The 23,687-nt window shown below is 38.5% G+C and overlaps 1 protein-coding gene across 5 annotated transcripts in view; it reads left to right on the forward strand.

Moving 5' to 3' along the window:
* Positions 1 to 23,687, forward strand: part of AFDN (afadin, adherens junction formation factor) — a 117,603-nt gene that overhangs the window by 37,588 nt on the left and 56,328 nt on the right. For 4 of the 5 annotated variants that reach the window (XM_030446594.1, XM_030446596.1, XM_030446598.1 and 1 more), the window contains exons 4-14: positions 1,193 to 1,356; positions 2,573 to 2,733; positions 3,702 to 3,859; positions 9,131 to 9,242; positions 9,646 to 9,813; positions 14,832 to 14,926; positions 15,723 to 15,985; positions 17,439 to 17,508; positions 19,590 to 19,705; positions 22,808 to 22,869; positions 23,410 to 23,615. In XM_030446594.1, coding sequence (XP_030302454.1) covers positions 1,193 to 1,356; positions 2,573 to 2,733; positions 3,702 to 3,859; positions 9,131 to 9,242; positions 9,646 to 9,813; positions 14,832 to 14,926; positions 15,723 to 15,985; positions 17,439 to 17,508; positions 19,590 to 19,705; positions 22,808 to 22,869; positions 23,410 to 23,615 — 1,575 coding nt within the window. Of the gene's footprint in view, positions 1 to 1,192; positions 1,357 to 2,572; positions 2,734 to 3,701; positions 3,860 to 9,130; positions 9,243 to 9,645; positions 9,814 to 11,069; positions 11,115 to 14,831; positions 14,927 to 15,722; positions 15,986 to 17,438; positions 17,509 to 19,589; positions 19,706 to 22,807; positions 22,870 to 23,409; positions 23,616 to 23,687 lie in introns of all 5 variants that reach the window. The other variant, XM_030446597.1, reaches the window with a different exon arrangement.

Here is a 23,687-nt window from a genome sequence, read left to right on the forward strand (position 1 = left end):
CTCAAATAGTAGATGATGCCAACCACCTAGGAGGTAATGCTCTCTCTTGCTCAGCCTCTAAAAGGGATTCTAGACAGATTTAAAGAACTAAAAGTTGTAACTTCCCTAGGTTACATTCTGTTTCTTATCAAAACTGATGGGAGCCTCTTTCATTTTGGGGAAGGACTCATTTTTTTGGTGGGTTTGGTTTCGTTTTTTCCCTTCCAAATGCAAAATGAGGAACATATGAACATCAGCCATGTAAAAGTTGTTTGTTTCTATTAGTCACTGAGTTAGATCAGACTTTGGCTCTTGAAGTCATATATATTTTTTTTCTCTAATGTGGATGCTTGTACCTATGGAAAACATGCTGTGCAGTATGGGCTATCTTCAGACAAGATTTTCATCTTGGACTGAACATTAAATTTATTTTGCTTATGGAATTAGAGACCATTAATTTTTAAAGTTCTTTCAGTATAGGTACACGAGCTGTTCTTACTCTGTGCTTTTGACTACAAGTTCTATTGGTGTTAGAGGAGGGGAAATGGAATGATGTATTACACCTACCAGACTTACTATTCCTCTTCATTGAATTCAGTAACCTTCCTGCTCTGTGTTCTTCACCTCCTGATGGAAGCAAAACCTCCTGCATCTTCTTTCTCTTGCATTATTTTCTCTGCAGAAAGCAAATGAGCCTGAGGCTGCAGGTATCTTGTGTATGCAAGAGGCAGGAACTGGAGAACACTGGAAGGACAACTTGGAAAAACACACCATGGAGGAAATGTCCTTTCTAATGTTTTCCTTCTGCTGTTTATTCTTATCTGATGCTCCAACACAGCTGTCTTGAAAAGAGATTAAGTGAAGTGGTACTTTGTGAAGTACTTTTTACTGGGAAGCAGCAATTTGTTTTGCAGACCTGAGTTAATCTTGGAGGCCAAGCAGGCATAATTCAAGTAAAATTCTCTTGCTCCTTTGCTTTCTTTGGGTACAAGATGCTTGACTAGTTTCTACCTGCTTTGGAGAATGCAATTAATTTTCCTTTTTGTCTTACTCAGGAGGGTGTTAGTCCCATCCCTGTGTAATGCAGTGGTGGAGTATTTTTTGTGTTAGTGATGCTGCATCTTAATCCCATTTATCTGGAATGTTAAAACCAATACTAGCTTTTCATTGGACCTAAAAATGATGGAAGCTGTTTTAAACTGATTTGTTTCAGAAGGCTCAGAGCAATGGCCCTGAAAAACAAGAAAAAGAAGGAGTCATTCAGAATTTCAAAAGAACTCTCTCAAAAAAAGAGAAAAAAGAAAAAAAGAGGCGTGAGAAGGAGGCTCTGCGACAAGCATCAGATAAAGATGAGAGACTTCTTCATGGGGATGATATGTGAGTCTTTTCAACTTCGCTCAGTTTGTATAACCTGCATCTGATTTTCAAGGATTCCCCTTTCCTACCAAGAAAGTTGTTGCTTTGGAAAGTAATAGGTGACACAGGTGCAGGGGTGGCACAGACTTTTCCCACCCTGTTTATTTCTGGGCATTTACTCTTGGAGTGGGAGAGGAATAAACCCACTCTTTGGTTCTGTCTTTGGCCAGAAAAATGAGTGCATTTCACTTGGCTGTCAGCTTGGGTTTCTCTTGAGGTGTATTTTGGTAGTATTTTTGTATTTTGGTGTATTTTCCTAGGTTCTTCAGCTCTTGCTCCCCGATCTGCTGTGCCCTGTTCATTGAGTCAGGGCAGGACATCTGCTGATCCTGGTACAGAAAGCTGGAGCACAGGAGTCAGGTGTCATTAACTGTATATTAGGAGCTGAGAAAGGTCTATCTTAAGTTAAATTTTGTCTCTCTACCAGATTCTATAGGTTTTAGATGGAATACACCAGAAAAAAACCCCACATTAGTGGTGGATTTTTAACATAACAAATGCTGAAAACTTATTCATGGATTGCAGATCCTCAGACAAAGATTAAATATTTTCAGAGGGAAGTACTTAGTTGACTGGGTGATGTATAATAGAGGATTTAGCTGCTCACCTTGAATTATTTTTTTTTCTTTTCATGAGTTCTTATTTCTTTTTCATATGTGAAATTACTGCTCTGCTTGGTTATCAGTGTTGTTCAGATGTCAGCATGGTCACTGGTCCAGTGTTCCGTGCTGTTACTTAGCTTGATCTTAGTTTTTTCTAATTAAAGAAGGGGCTGTATTTATGTGCATTAGCAAAAGAATAAACAGGAGCTTGCAAGCACTATAACTCTTATTTCCACATGATCTGGAATACTTTAAGATACAGTATTCCCCATGATCTGGAATCCTATAAATCGGAATAAAAATAAAGGGTATAATGTAAAATTTATTGAAAGCTTTTTTCTTTTTTCTAAGAGGTGGAAAGCCTCTTTTTCTTTAGAAAATGAGCAACCCTCAGTTCTTCACTTGGTTGCTGTCTACTTCTAGTGAGCAGGAGCAGCCTTTATTCCCCACAAAAGTGAAGTTCATGTCAAAACCATCTCGGAGCAGCTCGGATCCTGCGCTGTGCCTGGATTCTCCTCGCTTTTTATCCTCCGTGGGGTGAGGAGAAGGTGACTTTTTTTTCTTTCCCTTGGCAGTGAGAACTCTCGCCTGGCAGCTGAGGTTTACAAGGACATGCCAGAGACCAGCTTCACCCGCACCATATCCAACCCTGAGGTGGTCATGAAAAGGAGGAGACAGCAGAAGCTGGAGAAGAGGATGCAGGAGTTCCGCAGTTCTGATGGCAGACCAGACTCAGGTACTTCCAGTTCTTCTGCTTCACTTGCAGACACCACCAAGCTGGTTACCCAAAAATGTCTTTTTTTAAGGGTGACAACTCCTGTAAATTTGACTTCTCCAACATTTTTTTTGTCCTTGGTGGCTGATTTACCTGGGGTGCAACAGTGGTACACGTGAGGTTCTGTAGGGATGTGTTCTGCCAGGGTGCAAGTCAAAGCTTGCACTGATGGGCAGATGGAGAGAAGATGCTCATTGATCTTGCTAAAGCAGGGCAGGAGGAAGGACAGAATTAGGCTTCTTCAACTGACTGACAGAGTGAGGAAGTCTTCTGAAATAAATGTCATTCATTTTACCAAGAGCAAGCTGAGTGATCTGAATGGAGAAGCACAGTTGGTAGCACAAACAGAAGATGGCAAGGACTGCTTGTTCAGGTCTGCACAAAAGGTTCTGGGAGATCTTGTGAATAAAAAGTGTTTCCTAATCTTGGGGGCAGGGATAAAGATGGCAGTGATTATATAAAACTCAGCATTAAATAAATGGATGAAGATGTGTTAGTACTGTTAAAACAGCAAATGTATTCTGTCCATGGGAGAGGAGTGAAGAAAGGAGTTAGAGGTGTAGAAAATAGCTGTGAGAGAACCTTCATTAAGAGAGAATCTTGAAGGTCAGGACAAACTTGCTGCAAAGATGGGGAAGGTCAGTTCTTCACCCAGTCATTGTCACTGTTTCATTTTAATTTCAAGTAACACCAGGAATGGTGAAAATACTGGAGAAAATACTTGCTTAGAGAAATGAGGAATGCATCAAAGGAGGTTTGTACCAAGGGAAAAGCAAATTTATTTCAGGGATGTTTATGGAATGTTTCTTGTGCTCATGGGTTGACTAAATAGTTTCTGAAGACTCTTCTTTTTGGTTAGAAAATAGAATAAATGGCTGCATGGCTGTTTTATCCTCTGCTAGCATTTTAATGGAATTTTCTTTTCCAAGGTGGGACACTGAGAATTTATGCAGACAGCTTAAAACCAAATATCCCATACAAGACAATCCTCCTGTCCACTACGGATACTGCTGACTTTGCAGTTATTGAAGCTCTGGAAAAATATGGTCTGGAGAAGGAAAATCCCAAGGATTATTGTATTGCTCGTGTAAGTGAAGTTCCTAAGTCACAGTCTTCTCATGCTTCATGTTTGATTTTGCTCCTTGCAGTAGCTTTAAGGCTAAATCAAAAGAATCTGGTAGTTCTGCAACTGATTATTATTGTTACTAGTTCTGCAGCTAATTGTTATTGTTGTTTTGTTGTTATGTTTATAGTTGTTATAATATTTTATTATTGTTTTAAATCTAAACCTCAGGAATTCTGAAGTGATTTGTCAGGGTTTTTGTTTTTAAAAACTCCATCTTCCAGTGTTGCTAAATGATTACTTGCTACTTAGATAAACATTAGTAATGAAAGTAACATGTTTCTCTGTTTTGGCATTGTGGTTTTATTCCACTAAGTGTTGCTTATGTTTCTCAGCTGTGTAAACCCCAAGTTAATCCTGTGGATGCCTCCATTTGTGCTGTTTGTGCACAAAACTATTTCCCTCCACTCTTTGTCTGCTCAGAGGCAAAACTGCTGAGCCCAAACTCCAGTAGAAAAGGGCTGGGTTATATTCTGCTGCCTTGTGCATCCTCATTACCCAGCAGAGAAGATGAAACATTGAAGTGAAACTTAAGACTTGATTTTCAGAATTTAATTATTTTAGGAGTTCTAAATGAATTGTGTAGAATTTTCTCTTCCTTAGAGTTACGGCTTTATCAAAAAGTCTCCTGGGCAGTACTGATCAAAGTTTCATCATCTGAAGGAGAATAGTGTGCTTTAAAACCATAGATTCTTCCTTTGAGTCCAGTCTTTGATTATTTATTAGGCAAACAATTGCAAACTTGGATTTATTGTCCTTTAAAATGATGAAAGAAAGGCAAAAATGTTTATGTCTCATCACACTGTGTTCTCTGCCCCTTCTCCAGTGCTTAAGATGCTACTGGAAAAGAGTAAGGAATTTTATTTTGCTGTTCCCTGCGTGCTGTAGCTGTGCTAAAGGATGTGAATATGTCCTGGGTCTTCAAATTGCTTCCCAATTTTATTTTTTTTATATATCTTTGAGTAACCTTAGTGTCTGCTTGTGCTGTGCTTGCAGCCTCTAGTGGTTTGATCAGCTGGGAATAGACCTGTTGCTCTAATGTTGTCCTAATTAGTGATTAGAAAACCTTCTGGTGGTAGTGCTTTTGTGCTTGCCTAACAGTGAACTAATATTAGAGTTTTGTCTTAGTCCTAGATATATTGTTAATGAAGTTCTGGGTATTTTTATCCTTGTCTTTATTAACCTATAATGTGAGTTCCAGCTGTGAAAGTTTATTTCACTTCAGTAAAATTACATATAGGTTTTTATTAGAGAATAATTCTGTAAGTAATTGGGGGTTTTATGACACACAAAAATTCTCAGTTTTGTCTGTGAACTATTTTCTAATTGCAGTTTTTATTAGGAAGCTGCCTTTCTGTTTGTGGGGTCAATAAATGACATTAATTTTCTTACTCGTGGAACTTGCTGAGTGGGTGGCCTGGCACGTTCCTTTTTCTGCTGATTTGAGAGAGTTGTGGGCTATAGCAGAGCTGTTGTAACTAAATTTTGAAGATGGTTTGACATTAATTCTGCTTAATTCAAAGGTGGAGAGTTGCTGTGATGAATTATGAAGTATTTCTGGCTTAGGGGATTTATTGAACTGATGGCACACTCGCCAGGGGAAGCATTGCAAGTCATGGTTGTGGAGGTGTTCTCCCTCCCTTCCCCTTGTTCTCTGATCTTCTGTAGGGATATTTAATGTAGAAAATAGTCTGAGGAATGTTGCTTTGATCTTGGCAAAGATTAACAAAGTCTTTGCTGTGAAGCAAATTGATTTAAATGAGTTTTCTGGAAAGCATTTTTGGAAAATATTTTGCCTTTCTGAGCAAGGCATCTTCTTGATGCAAGAAGTCTCTGTAATGTCCCAAGCTGTAAGCTGTGTGCTCATGTGAAATATGTGAGTGGTCTTCATTGCCTAATAGCAGGTCTTTTAAATTTATTTATTTATTATATATGCCTTTAAGTGTAGAAGGCTTTACTGGTTTGTAGTCATAGCAGTTGGCTAAAATCTACTTGAACTTCCTCAGTACTTCTGCTGATACAGGGCTTGGGTTTCATCTTTATAATACTTCATTATTTTTTTTCATGAAATTAGGTATTTTTAACCTAACTTCAGAATGTACTTTTTGCCAAATATTCTAGGAAGTTGCTTTTGTTGCTTGAAACATCCTAGCTGTAGCTTCATGTGTCTTTTATCATTGCTTTGGTTTGGCAGCTCAACCCCATAGTGCCAGTTAGGGGTCACTGCTGCTCTTTTACCCCTCTTCTTCTGGTACTTCACAGAAAATCCATTCTTATTCTTATTCTTTGATGGGTTTAAAACACTAAACTCTGTAACTTTAGTTTCCTGTTGGTTGAGATTTTGAAATGTTTTGCTGGTGGCAGTGAAGTCTCTTCAAAGAAGATTTAAGCAGCACAATTTACTTAATCATTAAGAGAGATTTTAAGTTATCCAAGACCTTTATAAGGCTGCAGAAACACCAGTAATAAAGTCTACTCACTTCTGAAGTTTGTGTTGAAAGGTAACACTGGAAAAAATTTTCTGAACATTTCCCATCAATAACTTTTATTTACAATAAGAGTTATTTAGTTGTTTACTTTTATACCCTGCTCCATGCTGTATCAGGCTGGACCTTTATTCCCAGTTCCAGAACTTCCTGTATGGGACTTGCAAACCAGTTAAATCTTGAACATATAACCTTGATTAGACTCTGTTTATAGTTACCAGGGCCTTATTTTTTACTTTAGGCATAAATAAATATTTGTAATGTCAAGCAAAACCATGCAGTTCATGGTATTAGGGTTTGGAGTCCTTGTTTTGTTATTTTTTTTAATAAATAGACATTATTATAATAGGGTATTAAATATTTTTAGCAAGATTAGTTGTTTTGGGTTTTTTTTTCAGGTGCCTGTGTTCCCAACTTGTAAGGAAAATTTAGGATTAATTGATTTGAATAAGCAGTTCTATTAAAACATGGAGCAGATAAGAGATTTTTGTTTTAAAAACATTAGCATGGCAAAAGAACTTATTGGAGACCTATTATAGCATGGGTCTCTTTATGGGAAACTTGTGCTAAGGATAGATCTGATAACTTCCAAGGCATTTGATGGGATAAAGAAGAGAAGATATTACTCAAATACTTAAGCTCCCTGTGGTAAATAATATCTACAGATCAAGTTAAATCCCAAATTGCCTTGGACTTAATTGAAATCTCTTAGCTTGTATTTTCTGCACGTTCCACCACATTTTAAATGAATAAATATAGATTGGAATGGCTTTATGACAATTTGTATGTGCTCCTGAATGCCATTATGAGGAAGCAGAGTCTGTTCTTTAGAAGTATCTGTTCTTAATTTGGTTCAGATTGCAAGGTGTCAGCTGACACCCAAAACTTGTGATTTTACCCTGGTTTTACCCCTCTCCATCTCCTGTGCTCCTGCAGAACTCAGGAGATGTCTCTGCCTGATCTCAGCACTCTGCATGGATTCAAGTTCAGGAAAGGATATTTTACTACATCTTTTATTTTTCAAATTGAAACCAAGTTTTTACCCATGAGCCAGAACCCAATCACCAGACCAATTTATTCCCATATTTCTCCCATTATTCTGCAGTGCAGGGATTTCAGCTTTGTGGTGACTGAGGCAATATTTACAGAAACACAGATAGTGGCTTCATTACAATTTTTTACACCTCCTGCTCTGCACAAGCTCAGATGTGATGTTTTGTGTCTGTCTTCAGGTCAGGTCATACACTTTGAAGTGAGGTATTAGCTCAGGTTTCCTGAGGGATGGGAGGGATGGAAAGGGGCTGGGAGGAGGAGGAGGGAATTCAGGCTTTTTGTCTGAAATTATCTTGTTTAGATAAACTTCTTTATCTTGTTTAGTTTCCTGTTGCTGTCACTGAGCCCAACACCAGGCACAGGGTGTAGAATTGATTTAAAAGTCTGAGCTGGGAAATAAAAGAGTGGTTTGGGAAGGTGGTTTGAGTGTAGATGTGTTTGTTTCCCTTCAGTTTACACATTGGAATGTTTTTCTCGTTCTAGAGTATCTTGTCTATTTGAAAATCTAATTAAAGATAATTTAATTAGTCCTATGTTTAGCCAGGTTTTGCATAGAAAACGTTTTAGGCAAAGGGCAATGACTGGATCACATACTTCTGCTCTTAACCCTGCTGGTTTCCTGCTTGGAAGAGGATGAAAGGACTTTTGAGGTGGATCTGTGAGAACTTTAAGGCTGAAATGAGTGAGGAGAGGAGGCAAGAACCAAGTGGAACTGAGAACTGAGCTTCTCTGGGGCTGCAGGAGCCAAACTTCAGGAGGTGTTGCATGGGTCATGGTTCAGAACTGGGAATACTTTTGCCTGGTTTGTTTAAGATGGAGCTGTCTGAATTTAAATGGCATTGTTGGGATCACAGGTGAGGGAGTCAAAGGGATTTTATTCTGGCATTCAGCTCTGGAGGATACCCATGCACTGTAACACTGCTTCACTGGGAGGAGCAGTCATGCAAATGTGCCTGGAATCCCAGGCTCTGCCTCCTGGAGAGTCAGAACTCCTGGATCAACATCTCCCCCATTCCCTGCTTTGTCAGGATTTAATTGTAATGTGCATCTCAGTGGTTTTGTTCCCAAAGTATACTTGTAGTTCTTCCTTAAAGCTGTTAAGCATGAAGCAGTCGTATGAAATGCAGTTCAGCTGTCTAAAGATATATCTATAATTTTATCTATTTAATTTTAAGGAAGAACTTGGGCAGTCGTGTCCTTGGAGCAGGGAAAGGTTGGGTAAGACAAAGGGGCAGGAGGTAACCCCACATTCTTGTTGGCAGCTTGTCTTGCTGTTACTAAAAGTACTTGCATCCTGTGCTAGCTGAAATGGTATCAGCAAAATGAGAGACTGGTTCCAGTTTGTGAGGTAGAATCCAGGAAACTTCAGGTTGTTTTTTTTTAAGTACCACCTCCACAGATTTTTTTTTTTTCCTTTTTCTTCACAGTTGAGAAATTGGAATATTTTGTTTACTCAAGATGTTGTTGTTTACTTTAAGTGTCACTTACTTTCCTTTGCTTTTTAAATATATTGTGAGTGTGTAACAAGAGGCAAGAGAGTTAGAAAAAGACCTGGAAAGCAAAATCCATTTCAGGTTATTGACGTGTTATCTCCTGATTTATTTTTGTTTGTTTGTTTATAATGAGATATAACCCTGACTCTTCTCTTCTAATTGCCTGGTAACAGCTCAGAGGACTGATGATGCTTCTTTTCCAGGTCGTGCTGCCTCCTGGTGCTCAGCACTCTGATGATAAAGGTGCTAAAGAAACTATTCTTGATGATGATGAGTGCCCACTGCAGATATTCAGAGAGTGGCCTACTGATAAAGGTATGTCTGAAAAGCTTGGAAGGATTTTTTGTGCCTTTGTAAGCCACGATGTGGAGCTCCTGTAAAGTAAGAAATCAGAACATAAATGTCAGTGGGGTTTTTTCAGGTGCTTTTAATGATAGGTGTTATCATTTAGAGTTATTTACTGTTTCAGTCAGCAGTGTTTATAGTAATACATCCTTAGAAAGCTGAAGGATTTTACATTTTATCCTAAAGTTTCTAACTTGCACTGTGGAGAAGTATGCTAGAAATCTTTGGAACAGTTTTAACTTAAAATAACTACAGAAAGAAGTGAGAGGAACTTGTAAGCTGAAAGTAATTCTGTGGAACATTTAGAAATCCAGTAGATGTGGGGGGTGTGTTTGTTCACTGGCACTGAGACTCAAAGGATGTTGTGTTTCAGGAATACTGGTTTTTCAGTTGAAAAGGAGGCCTCCTGATTATATCCCAAAGAAATCCAAGAAAATAATGGATGGAAAGCCCTTAAAGGGGAAGGAAAGAGTTGACGGGTCTGGCTATGGCTCTTGCCTTCCTCCTGAGAAACTACCATACCTGGTAGAATTAAGCCCAGGTAAGAATTCTGGTTACCTAATAATTTAAAATATATGGTTACAGAGTAATTCAGATATTTCTAGAAACAAGACTTTGACTAGAAGCACAAAGATATTGGCAGTGTGAGGGGGTGCCATAGCAGCTGTTCTGAATTAGAGCTATCCAGAGGCAGAGCTGCACATTGCTGTAAGACTAAATTTTAGTTATAAAAGTTTAGAGTTAAAAAAGGATTAAAAAGGATTGACTAACAATATGTCTGGACTAGCATGGTTTCAAATACAAAGTTTTAAGTATTGCAAAGCAAAAAAAAACTACTCAAACTTCAATTCCTTCTGTATTTTTTGGATATTATTACAAGGAAAACAGTTTAACAGGTTGTGTGGTGATTTGGAGAGAAAAAGCATTACTTAGAGCTGCTTTGGTTTACATTTGGAATACACTGTAGCATACCCAGAAAAACAAAACATCTCTTAATTTCTGTTGTCTTCATGTTAAAGGAGTCAGACAGACTTCCAGTTTTTGGTGATATAGTTATTTGCAGCTCTTTTTTTTTTAATTAAGTATAATTGTGGTATGCTCAGGTATCCAAGTGATGTGTAATTTGAAGCCTGGATGTTTGCCTTTTGTAAGGCAAGGGTGGTGCTGAAAACTTGGACCAGAACTGCAAACAAAAGATTAAATTCATAGTGTGGAATGTTTTTTGAAAAGCCAGGTGAAATTAGCAGTACAGAGAACGTATTAAATGGATTTTTATTGCATGCTGTATGCTGAGGTTTGGTTTGCATATTAATATTTTGGATTCTTTTAATAGTAATTTATTTGGGTTTTTTTTAATGTGTGCTCCAAACTCTCCCTCTCCATGGAGCTTTGTTGCCTTAGCATTAAAGCCTCGTGCTTGGGCAGTGGAGCAAGACATCCATTAACTCAGAGAGGAAAAACAATCTGCAATGCCACAGGTGGCAAAGCTGGGGACTGAGCCCTTTTCACATTGCCTGTGGGACTGACCTTTTGTTCATGTTTTTCTTCTAACAGCTTGTTGTCCCTTCTCTAAACAATAAGGATTGTTTCACTCAGTAGCTTTGTAGTCCTGGTGTCTTGGTATTCTGTGCAGTTTCTAAAGTTGAAAGAGTTTTGATGCACTTCAGCCGTATGAATTGAATAACCTGGCTGCAGTTTCACCCTTTCCTGTCTTTTCTTTTCCTGCCCTCTTTCACATGTTCTGCATGGTTTCTGTCCTGCTTCACCTGGGTCCTCTGCATGTGTTTCTAACCCCAGGGAGAAGGAATCACTTTGCCTACTACAACTATCACGCTTACGAAGGTAACGCTCTATTTCATACTGTTCTCCCATTAGTCACTAAAAAAACCAAACTATGGCCTTTAAATCTCTTGTTTCTTTTTGACAAATGATAAGGCTGCCTTGCTTACCTTAATTTTTTTCCCAAGGGACTGTTTCTCTGGAGCAATCATTTATCTTGTCAGCTGCCATTTCATTATTCTGTCCGTGGACAAATCGTGAACGTGCTGCCTCCAGCTGAGGTTAACAAATTTTGTAGGGTGGCTGAGAAGCAGTGTTGTGGGAGAGAGAAAAATCTCTTTGATCCATCTGCTTGCAGAATTCGTGGTTAAAAAATGAACTGTGTCAATGGCATGGGGTTCACTGGGCTGTATTCAGTGTTCCATCGTGTCCATGCACTGGATGAAATCCATTTTTGTGTGTAGGATCTCTGGTAGAGTGACCACACTCTGGTGTTCTGTAGCATCCTTTGGTATTTCTGTTGCCTGGTTTGTTTTGTCATCTAATGTTAGTGGTATAAATCAGAGATGTAGTCACATCATACAGTAGAGTTGGGTTCAGTTTTATCTGTTGGGTTTGAAGTTGATCAGCTAAACTGCAAACTCTTAGGGATCTTTGGTTCTCCTTGGAGTTTAATGTCATGTTTAGATGTCTCCTGGTTTTGCCAGACTGACAAGAATCCACATTTTTCTTTGTAGTGAAACATCTACCACAATACTTTTTGTTGCTTTTTAGCTTCTATTTCCTTGTTTTATTTTTCTAGGCTGGTATAAAAGTACTAAACGTTGGTGTTTTCCTGACAATACTGAGGTTTAAAGAACTCTTCCAACTTATGCCCCAAGTGCTCAACCCATTGATGAATTCAGACTGCTTATTCATTGTCTGTCTTCCTGAAATCTTTGACCAGTCAAATTTCTGAATTTAAAGGAAAACAGTATGTCAGATAAAAGCCCCAGATCCACTATTCCCTCCCCAAATCCTGGGCTTTAATTGTATGTCTTAAATCCTGTGCATTGTCCTTCTGAACCTCCAGAAGTCTAAAGTTTGGCTTTCTTGGACCTTCTTGGGCAGTTGTGGTTTGGGAGCTGGGATTTGCCATTAGGGATGGAGGATTCTGGAGGCTGCTGCTGCCCTGAGCATGGGGAATGCTTTCCAAACAACCTCTAGGCCAGCTTCCAGTTGTTGAAAAACAGGAAACACAAGACTTGACATTGTAGTCTAAGGCAACCTTCCTGCCCTCCCCAGAACAAAAAGCCCTTTCATTCTGGTTAGAAGTTGGAGTAGCTGTCATCAAGATACCTTTTCTTGTAGAAACTGAGTTTTACTGGTGGTGCTCCAAAGAACTTTCAGTAGCACCTTGAATTTTGCTCATTTTCCTCAGAAGAAAAAAAATGTTTGAATCCAGTGCAGTGGTTTTTAATTAAGTTTTTTCTTCTTACATTGGCCACCCCAGAGAAACCAAGCAGTCCTCATTTTCCTCAGCAGAAACATCATGTCACTAAATTAAATTTCTTCTATGAAAGCCCTTTTTCCATGACATGCATCAATAGTGAGGCCATACAGAGGTGGGAACTTGGTATTGATTGAGTCCCAAGTGCTGATCTCAGGAAGGAAATGCAGGAGTTATCTCAAATAAGCACTTGAAAACCATAAGATTTTATCATGTGGTTTATGGAACAGTTCAGAAATACGTAAGAATATTTTAAAGTTTTGGGGTTTATTTTAAGATACCAAACAATGAAAAAGTAGAGAGTGGGAGGGAAGTTTCTTTAGTATAGGGATGAAATCACTAGCCCATAAATCCTGTTCCCTAATCTGTATATAAAGGGTTTAGGAGAAAGTGCAATGAGAAGTTGTGAGCCCTAAATAACTGGCCCTGTCTTTTATGCCACTGACTTCTGAGGTTCTGCTATTTTTGCATGTGAAACAAGGATTCCAAATTAAATCTTAACTTTTGAGAGACAGATTTCCCAAACTGTGATGCTGTGGGTAGAAGGAGTAGATGTTTGATTCCTGGATTCATAAATAAGGGAAGAAGCTTCTCTAGGTTTTGAGGTCTAAGTTGTGGGGAGATACTCCCAGGTCTCTGAATTATTTTAAGTAAATAATCAGATGTATTCAGTAGCACATTTCATGTCTGTATTGGGTGACATTGCAGATGCAGCCATATAATTTCTGATTAGCATCATTAATTATGAAAAACTGCACTCCATTTGCTGAAGCTCCTGTATTAGCATTACTTTTTTTGTTTTTTTTAGTGCACAGTGATATTAGATGTATGTTTATTTAGACTCAAACAGTGGGATTTAATAAAAGGCTTATCTCTACCTGAAAAAATGTTCAGAAGAATGAGTGCTTCTCTGTTTAATTTTGTGTGTGTGATGGATGACAAATTATTATTATTCTAGTGATTCTAAATATATTCCATAACTGGATAGTACTACAGTGGGTTTTGTTCTTTTATGCTGTTTGTTTCCTTTCTTTGTGCCTTCTGCTTTTACTAGTTCTTAATTTAAAATCCTCTATGAGCTGTTGACCTTATTCAGTCATAGAACCATAGAATGGTTTTGGTTTGGAGGGAACTTAAAGATCAGGTAGTTTCCACTCCCCTGCATGGGCAGGGACACCTCCCACTTGACCATTCTTTTAAGTATTTTTCATTGAAAGGTTGCTTGAGGGTTTCATGAACTAAGTGAAAGTTTATGGCATGCATTCTGACTTAAATAAACAGGGTCTGGTAATAATGCTGGGAGTTTTCAGTTAGATTTATGGAGGTTGTGTTTACAGTCACCTTCACTTAAAGTCTGAAGATGACTTAAAGCCCACAGGAGACACAGGATCCCTCACTTTAGTGATGCTCATGCTTTATGGGATGACTTAAAATCATTCCTTGTCCACAAGTAACATATTCCTTGTCTTGCAGACTCCCTTTTTTTTTTCCTTTGCATCCTCCCTTTGGAGGAGGATGATGTCAGAGGAGTCAGAAGTGACAGTAATAGTTCAGAGTATTAAAATGTGTGCCAGACCCCATCTGTGTTAGCCTGTGAAGGCAGCAGCTGAATCCTGTGCTGCACCCAGTGTGTGTTGTTATATATTTTATATATAAATATATATGTGTGTTGTTATATTTTACTCTTTTGGGACTTCTGGGGGAAGGAGGAAGAGAAACCTTGACCTCATTTTCTGCAAGATGAAAATATTGGTCACTGCAGAGATAATTCCAGAAGTGATGTATATCAAGACTAAAGCTGTCATTGGTAAACACATTGCAGGATTCACTTCTAATATTACTCTACTTCAGCATCTGGTGGATAGAAAAGAGTTTGGCATGTTATCCACCTGACACTAAATTGTGCTGATAATCTGTGCTTTTAATAAGATCAATAAATACTATAACTAGAGAGAGATGCAGATACACTCTTTGCTAATTTTTTTAAGCCCATATTGGTACATAAAATGTTGGAGGTTAAATTTTTTTTCTTAAACTTCTAAGGAAACAGAGAAATTTTTAAAGTATGTTCAGAACAGTAGTTCTTGATGAATTTGTTCTTTTCACTTGCAGAAGACAGACTGTTGCATGAGCTCTTCTCATGTTTTTACAGCTTCTGTGTTGAAAGAAATTTATTTTATTTTATTTTCTGAACGTTGGTACTCTGAGCTAACTTGCAATGCTGTAGAAATAGTGTGTGAGTATTTCAGCTTTAATAGCTTGCCAATTGATGTTTGTCATCTGCTTCCCAGATGGCTCTGACTCCAGAGATAAACCAAAGCTCTATCGTCTGCAGTTAAGTGTCACTGAAGTTGGGACTGAAAAATTTGATGACAATTCCATTCAGGTATTGTGGGCTTTGGGGGGGGGCAAGCAGATGCCAGAACTGATCTTCATCATTATGTCTAAGTGCAGAAAATTATTCTGTGAATCTTGACTGATTCAGCTCCTTTAATGGTGATCTCAGACCTTGTTTGAAGATCTGGATTAATGAAGAGCAGATAAGTTCTCCCTCAAAGCTAGAAGGGTAAAATATTACTGCAGTCTCATGTTAATGGTCCAAATTCTTTGATTTATTTTATTTCATCCCTCTTGTTTTAAGAATTTCTTAAGGATTTCATCATTTAAAATGGGGGATTTTTCATCCACTAGATCAAGTGGTGTGTGTCAGTGGTACTGGAACTACTTTTACTGCCTTTCCAGTCCTACTCTCACCCCTCTGAGTGAGGTTGGATTTCTGACATTTCCAAAATAAGCAGTTACATGAAGTTCATGCCAGGGAATCTCTTCCAGTACCCTGAGTCCATGTCAGTGCAGTTAATTGACTTGAAATACATGCATTAGGGGATTTCACATCACAAGAGCAAGTGGAAGAAAACAGTTCTGATCATCAGATGAACAAAAACACAAAGACTTTTAAGGAATTTCTGTTGGACATTCTATTTCCATGTCTGTTTATCTATGTTGCAAGGAAAATAGAAGTGAAACTCAGGTGATCTTAATACCACTCATCTGTGTTAAATCCATCAGCAAGTTAAGTCACTATTTGGTTAATAGTGTAAGCTGCAGATGAATCTGTTTTGTTTCAGTTTCTGCTGCAGTATAATTGAGTTTATTCTATGTCAACCTTTTCTCTTTTGCAGTTATTTGGTCCAGGAATTCAACCTCATCATTGTGACCTCACAAATATGGATGGAGTTGTGACTGTAACCCCCAGAAGCATGGATGCTGAAACTTATGTGGAAGGGCAGCGTATCTCTGAAACCACCATGCTGCAGAGTGGGATGAAGGTCCAGTTTGGGTCATCTCATGTATTTAAGTTTGTGGATCCCACTCAGGACCATATTATTCCTAAAAGACCTATTGATTCCAGCCTTATGGTCAAGGGTCCAAGGCACAAAACTGGGTGAGTACAACAATTTGTTTTCTTCCCATTGAGGTCAAGGGATGAGCTTTGTGAAAAGTAGAGAATGAGAGCACTATGAATGGGCTGTGAGTAGAGGATGGTATTTAAATGAGCTTTGAGTAGCTGCTTTTAAGAGTTTTATATATAATAACTATTTTAATACTTGAGCTCCACCTTGTGATTTCTCTCAGGATTAGCAAGTGTCTTTTTGACAAGTTTTTCCTTCTGTGGGATTTCTTACTTGAATGTGAAGTTCAGTTCCAGCCTCCAGGAAAATAAAGAATTAGCTGAAGGTTTTCAGAGAACCTGGTGTTTGTTTTGTCTCAGCCAGGAACTTCTCAAATTCCACTGGAAGAATTTGGAAAATAAGTGGGGTAGTGACAAAATCAGACTGTCAGGAACTAAATGTCTCAATATAGCAATCATTTTTTGCAGGGTGATTACTTAACTTCTGGTTTCTTTATTGCAAGGATCAACAGTCTAGAAGTCCATCTTGTTTCTCTATATAGTCATATTTTTAATAGGTCCATGATAAAAATACTGGACATGGCTTCAGTTACTTCTAGGGGCTCAGGTATTATTTGTTGGGGGGTGTTGTGGGGTTTTTTTTGTTTGTTTGAGTGTCTTTGGTTTTTAGTGGCTATAGAAATAATGAGGAGAAATAATCTTAAAATCAGATTGGAGAGCATGGAATAAGATAGATAGAATCATAGAATTGGCTGGGTTGGAAGGGACCTCAGAGATCATCGAGTCCAACCCTTGAACCCATCCTCTCTGGGTCCAAATGAGAGTACTATGATAATATACTATAACTATTATTATTTTTTGCTCCACTTTATTTTAACTTGGAAGTAGACTATGCCCTTGTTGGAGGCAGCCCTTCAGGTGCCATGGAATGTTTCTGCCTGGAGCTGATCCTACATCCAGCATGCAGATCAGTAGCAAATTTTGCAGGATTTTACCTTGTCAGCTGCCAAGCACTGTGCTGCTTCAGAGCTTGCACTGCAAGCTGAATTTCTGGCAAAGGGCTTCTGCAGCTCCAACAATCAGATAGAATTTAAATCTTGAGAATAATCAGATAATGAAATGCAATATTGCTATTTATAAATGACATCATCAAGATTGTTGAAGACTTGGTACTGAGGAGCTGAGCAGAAAATTGTAGCAGGTCTGTTACAGTGAATACAGCACCCTGAACATGTTTTGGTTTCCTATTATTTCTGTTTTATGTGTGTATATTCTCACTGGACTAAAACACCAATCTTCTTCCAAATGAAATTATCTGCAGAGTTATTTGTACTGTTTGTCTACAAAGAATTGGGGCAGTGTTTCAGAAAGTGAATACAAACTGGGCTCATGGTACACATCTTTAATTTACTGATTTTAGCTACTGCTAAATGTTGAGCAATGCAATTTCTAAAATGTGCTTGTAATGTGCTTATCTTGCTTTTAGAGCTGTTCAGGAAACCACGTTTGATCTGGAGGGAGATGTTCACAGTGGAACAGCACTGCCAGCAAGCAAGGTATGATATTATGACTCAATTAATAATAAAAGAACACGAGTAAGTTAGGTCAAAATTAAAACATGACTTGTGTTTGGGAAAGTGCAGCCAGTTCATCATTCTCCCCAGGCATCTGCTGTGGGTGGCCTTGGGTATCAATCATGTGCATTTATTTTTTTTTTCCCCCACAAAACTGTTCTGTTTGAGTTGGGATTTGGCATTCATTCTGTGCAAGAGGATATTTGTCTTTTAGAACCATTTGTTCCCAAACTGCCCTACTGAAGGCAGATTACAGGCAGGTGAAGATCCCCTCAGCAATACTACTTGTTGTGTGAGCACATGATTGGTGTCACCTGCCACAGGCTGCATAAATCTTTTATATAAATGTGTCCAATTTTAATTTAACTGGGCATTTAAAATTTAATGACTGACTTCTGTGTTAGTAGAGTTCTGTACACTCATTCTCTAAACAAACTCTCTCTGCAATCATAGTTATAAACATTTTATGAGGTGATCATCTTTTCTTCCTTTATTTCTGCCCTGTCTTCCTGTTCATAAATTCTGTGCCCGAGTTGCATTTTCCAAGGGCATAAAACCAGAGGGAAATGGCACAATGGTTAATGCCTCTCCTAGTGTTGCAGGTGAAATGAGGTAATTTATTATCTCAGCAGCATCAAATGCAGTAGTCCTCCCAGAAATGCATCTCTTTTTAGTTTTTAATGATCCAATTGAAATATTTTTTAAAAAGTGTAGTGATATTGCTGTGGCAGTGTAGGTACTAATAATACTCTGGTACCTTTTGAACATATCTGTTAATGTTAATTTTTTTTTCTTGCTGAAGCCTTCTGATTCAGTTTTTCTCCATTCTTTATAGCTTTGTGATAAAATGCTTTCTTTTAGCTTGGATGCATTCTGATAAAAATTTGTTTAGTGACATCTTGGGAGAAAAAAACTTCAAAAAGTACTAAGAATACCTCAAAAGTTGCTGAGAATTGGAGTTTCTGACAGTATTACAGAAAAATACTTTGAGTGGACCTAAGGAAGCCTGGGAAATTTTAATTCATTTATTATTTTATTTTTTTAATTTTAGTGTTTGAGAATATCCATTACATCTTGTTAAATCACTGGGGAGTCAGCTGTTTTCTAACTGTAGGATTAGAATACCAATCTCATAGAATTTTGCTTTTCAATTTGGAGTAAGTGTAACAATGACTTAAAGTCAAGTTCTCTAAGAGCTGGTGATGAGAAGTGGTTCATGGGTTGGCATTATCAGTGAAAAACCCATTTTGTTCAAACTCTGCCTTTGAAATGCACTTTCTGGTTTTCTTGCAAATTGTTCAGCCCTAGACATTTCTTGGGAAAGGTTGGAAGACTTCTTAATTTATTGAGGTGCTGATTTCTACTGTTCACACTGATAAATAATTGCTGCAGAGCTTGCAGTGTGGTTTCCCCCTTCCTGATAAGGTTTGGTGTGACTGGAAAACAGAAATTAAAAGCTTCCTATTAAGGAGCTTTTGACACTGAAAGAAAACAAAGAAAATGATACACTAAAAAAAAAAAGAATTCACACTTTGAATTGCCACTTCTTGTCTTGGCAAATGATGGGCAGCAATCTGTGAGTCTGTGAATTATGTGCAGATCAGACTGTCCTAGAGAACAGGATGAATTCTGGCAAGGATCTCTAATGTCAGCTGATGCAGAAGCAGGGTAGGGGAGCCAGCTCTAAATCTGTCACAGGTTTCACTTTCTCTCTTAGCTCAAGTTTTCATTAACAATTCAGTCTCAATTGACGTCGATAACTACACAAGTCTTATATAAAGTCATCTTGCCATCTTCTTGTCATAAAGAACTTTTAATTTTCTATCCTGGCAACATAAAACAACAGCTCCTAGCTGGCCATGGTCATTTTTTGAATGGCAAGTGTGTTCTTGGGTGTTTCATTGTGCTGAAACCAAGGTGCTGAGCCCCTGGATTCCGTGCTGGGCTCCTCTCTTCTGTTTTTTCCCATCTCTCTTTTCAAGCCTCCAAATTGCCCCTTGGTTTTCCCAAGTGCCTGAGCCACTTTTTGCATGCTAAGCATCTCTCCTGCTCTTTTGAATTAGAGCACCAGCAGGCTGGATGGGGACAGGACATCATCAGCATCCAGCACAACTGAACGAGGAATGGTGAAGCCCATGATTAGGATAGAGCAGCAGGATTACCGCAGACAGGACAGCAGGTAGGAAATCTGGGATCCCCACTGCTCCTCAGAATGGGAAGGAAAAAAAAACCAAACCCAAAACCTGGCTATGTTTTTTTGTGATGCATCAAGAAGTGTGTTAAAAAAAAATCCACATGATTTCTTCATTTTCCCCGTGGAAAATGAGATTTTCTTTGTGATCTCGCTCCAAGTAAGCCCTGGGATTAACAATCAAAGCAAGAAATTTAGATTATTAATTAAAAAAAAATAATAATGTGGTATCCCTATCCTTGAATATACTCAAAACCTGGACAAAGTAATGAGCAGCTTGCTTGTGGAGGAAAGTTGGACCAGGTGATGTTTAGAGGTCCCTTCACACCTCAGTGATGCTGTGATTCTGTGAAGAGGTTTTTCCCAACTCTTAAGAAAAACACAATATTGTGTTGCTGTCCACATCAGTCAGCTTTTTAAACTTAGGTGAACTGCTGTGACACATGGATGAAAGGTAAGGCAAATGTGTGCAGGGTTGAGAAGCTCACTGGTTCAAGAGGTGGTAGGAAGCTGTTGTTACTTTTAGGTGGGTTTATTGTTCACTGGACAGAGAACAGTTCAGAGATGGGAATGGTGGGGAAAAAAACCAAACCAGAAAATTGTGCTTCCACCTGAACTGAATCCCTGATGTGTTTTGAAGCAGGGATAATTTTCTTAATTGCTTTCAGTGAAGTGACAGCTTCATTTTACTCTGCACTCTGGAGTGAGTGTCCTGAGTGTCCTTTTCAGAACTGTTTTTTATGAAGGTTGCTGAACATTTAAACCATTTATGTTGAATTACAAGTAGGTGTCAATTTTGTCTCTCAAAGATTGGACAGAACTTCTTTGTGAACTTTTTACAGCCTGGGAGAAATTCCTCAGGCTTCTACTGTGTATATTCCTTGAGTTCTACCTGTGCATTTCTACTTGTGTAAGGTTATTAAATTTCTGTATTTCTGCCTTTCAGCCAGAGCACTTGTTCCAAAGAGAATTACCTTGTGCTAGAGTTAATGCATTGCAAAATGCCAGCTGTGAGCTGTATCTTGGCTTTGTTTTGGATTTTTTTTCATTTTTAAGATACCTTTTAAAGGTGATACTCATACCAGTGTAACTTACTATACACAGGTGTTTTTTTTCACCTTAGTACCTGTGCAGAGACATCCAGATTACACTTAGCTTTGAGATAGCTACAACTGCAGAGATCTCCATCACCAACATTGGCAGTGATACTTTATTTCTGTAAATACCTTGTGTGTACACTGTGTGTTGGGTAATTACACTGTGTGTAGCTAACTGCAGCATTCCTATCATGTGGTGTTTCTGATAATTCACTGTGTTGAGCTGAAAAACTTACCAAAATCATGCTATGCAATTAGGAAATGCCAGGCAATGAGCTGCTGAATAAATTGAATTCTTGCCTTTTGCAGATGTGTTTTGTTAGGTTTCCTCTGGGGAACTCTGGCCTCACTCTGTGACCTGCAAGGGCAAAAACTCTTCACTGAGCAGTTGCAGGTTCCTGTTACTCAATAACTACTCCACCTCTGTCCTAAGTGCCCTTGCCTGTTCAGTTTGGGTGTGTTCATCACTTTGCTCAAAGATGAAGAATCAGACAAATAGGATTTTCTCACTGGATGGCTTGAAGACCAAAGATTAGAACTTGGCTGCCTTATTTTTTCATCTTTTGTCTGTAGAAGATACTTGAAATCTGAGAGCAGAAATCCAATTTACTTGCTGGGTGTTGTTGTTCTGATTGTAATGTGATTCTGCAAAGGAAAAGAGGATGAATATTTAGTCAAGGATTATGGTTGTGCATCCTGGTTAGATAACTGACTTCAAGTATCATGAGCAAGCATATAATGAAAAAGAAAAAAAGGTTATTTTTTGCCTTCAGTACCCTTCAGGAGTTCTTAAAAATGTGTCTGGATGGCAATGAGAGTACAGATGTAAAAGTGGTGTTAGTGGAATGCAGACACTTGCCTGATTCCCAATTTTAACATTCCTTTCCAAAATAAATCTCATTTTGCAAAACTCTTTTGAATGAAAAGCATTATCTGGGTGCCATAACTCTGTTAGTTTAGGGTTTTGCAGGTTTAAAAGTCAAAACTTTTATATCAGAAGATATCCTTAGCTTTTTTTGAGGATGTCAGAATCTCATTTTAGATCTTTTGTCACCAACTTTCAAAGTTGTCAGGTTGATTTTTACTACAGGAGATACCTGAGCATCAGTGGAGCTTGTCAGATTAGCCAAGTCTGTGTCTTCAGTGTCCTGTCTCTGGTTTGTGGCATCACTGAAACTTTTGCTGCTTTTTGGAGTGATTTCTGAGGAGAACGAGGCTTTGCTAATCAGGATAAATTCCTTTCTTTCTCAAAGTTGCTGGGGAAAGTAGAAAGCTCCCTGTTGTGTGACATGTGGTTACAAGTGACCCCTGCATGGAGAAGTTGTGAAGTTTTCACAGATTTCCTAACAGGTGCCTGGTGCCAGAGCACAGCCCAATGGATGCTTTTGCTTTGGGGAGGAATGACCTTTTTTAGACAGCAGAAAAATCAATTTTCTGATGATTTTTCTCCTCTGAAAGGCACTGATAAGAGTGCTGCAGTTGGTTCAAGTCAGGACAGAGTTCTGGGGCTCCTGTAAAATTTGCTGTTTCTTAACATTGTTCAGCAACAACCAGGAGAGAGTCAGAGCTGGATTTGGGTTCCTTTTTTCTCCTCACCAGAAGAAAGGCCAAAGGATTTGACCAAGTTCTCATCACTTTGGGAGCATTAAATATGCATTTGTTGTAACTAAGCTGATGCTTCATGTGAAGCTTCCTTTACTTTTTTTGTGTCCAGGAATAATCTGTTATTTGAGTCAGTGGCAGGTGGCAAACTGAGCCTCTCCCTCTGCTCTGCTGGAACAGGAAGGGGATGTTCATGAATAACCCAGATCAAGCAGCTTTTATCTTTATCCTTTCTGTTGTGGGCAAATAGAGCTTGAATGATTCTAAAGAAAAAAAAAATTGGGCAAAGAAGTGTTTGGAGCCAGTGCATTTGGAGAAATCTGTCCTTTTACAGTGGAGATATCATCACCCTTCTGTGTGCTGTGTTTGAATTTTTGTCTTCTTTCTTTAGACCTCAGGATACCCACGGACCAGAGCTGATACTACCTGCCAGTATTGAATTCAGGGAAAGCTGTGAGTAAATCCCTGTTTGAATAAAATCTGAATTTTCTTTTAAAGCTTCATTTTTTATTCTCTTGGTCCCTGTGTTTTTAAGAGCTCAGATCTGTAATAAAAAATAACATACCAGAAATTTGCCCAGACTTCAAATAGGGGAAGCTAAATAGATTTGTGAGTAAGCAAAGAAATTTTTATGAGTATAAAATAGATATAAAATCAGGGAGCTTTGTAGGAATAGAATGGACACAGGAGAAGCCTTGTAGTTTTTTGGTCCCTTGAAGATGTATGTTTTCAACAACGAGAGAGGAAATAATACAGAAATGTTTCCTAAAATTCAGATCTAGCTTTCTGTAGAAGTGCATTGTTACTGTGCTGAAGTAACCTTAGTACCTAGTCATTTAGAGTTGAAATCCTGTGTTACTCCTCTATCCCCAGTTCCCCCTCCAAAAAGAAGCCCTCAGTCCCCCTTACCACGTTGTTTCGTTTTCTCTTTGTGCCTTTATGACTTTTTTGTTGTTTTGTGTGATGACACTTTGTGTTCCTCTTCCTCTGCAGCTGAAGATGCCTTTTTATCTGCCATTATAAACTACACAAATAGCTCAACAGTTCACTTCAAGCTGTCCCCTACCTACGTTCTGTACATGACCTGTCGGTATGTATTGTCGAGCCAGTACAGACCTGACATCACCCCCACTGAACGTACTCACAAAGTCATTGCAATAGTCAACAAGATGGTGAACATGATGGAAGGAGTCATACAGGTGAGTTTGATCTGCAACAAACCTTGTCAAAGGGTTTAAACACACGTTGCTGGATTGTCTGGTAGCTTTCTT

This window comes from Calypte anna, chromosome 3, assembly GCF_003957555.1.
Source record: "Calypte anna isolate BGI_N300 chromosome 3, bCalAnn1_v1.p, whole genome shotgun sequence".
NCBI lineage: Eukaryota > Metazoa > Chordata > Aves > Apodiformes > Trochilidae > Calypte > Calypte anna.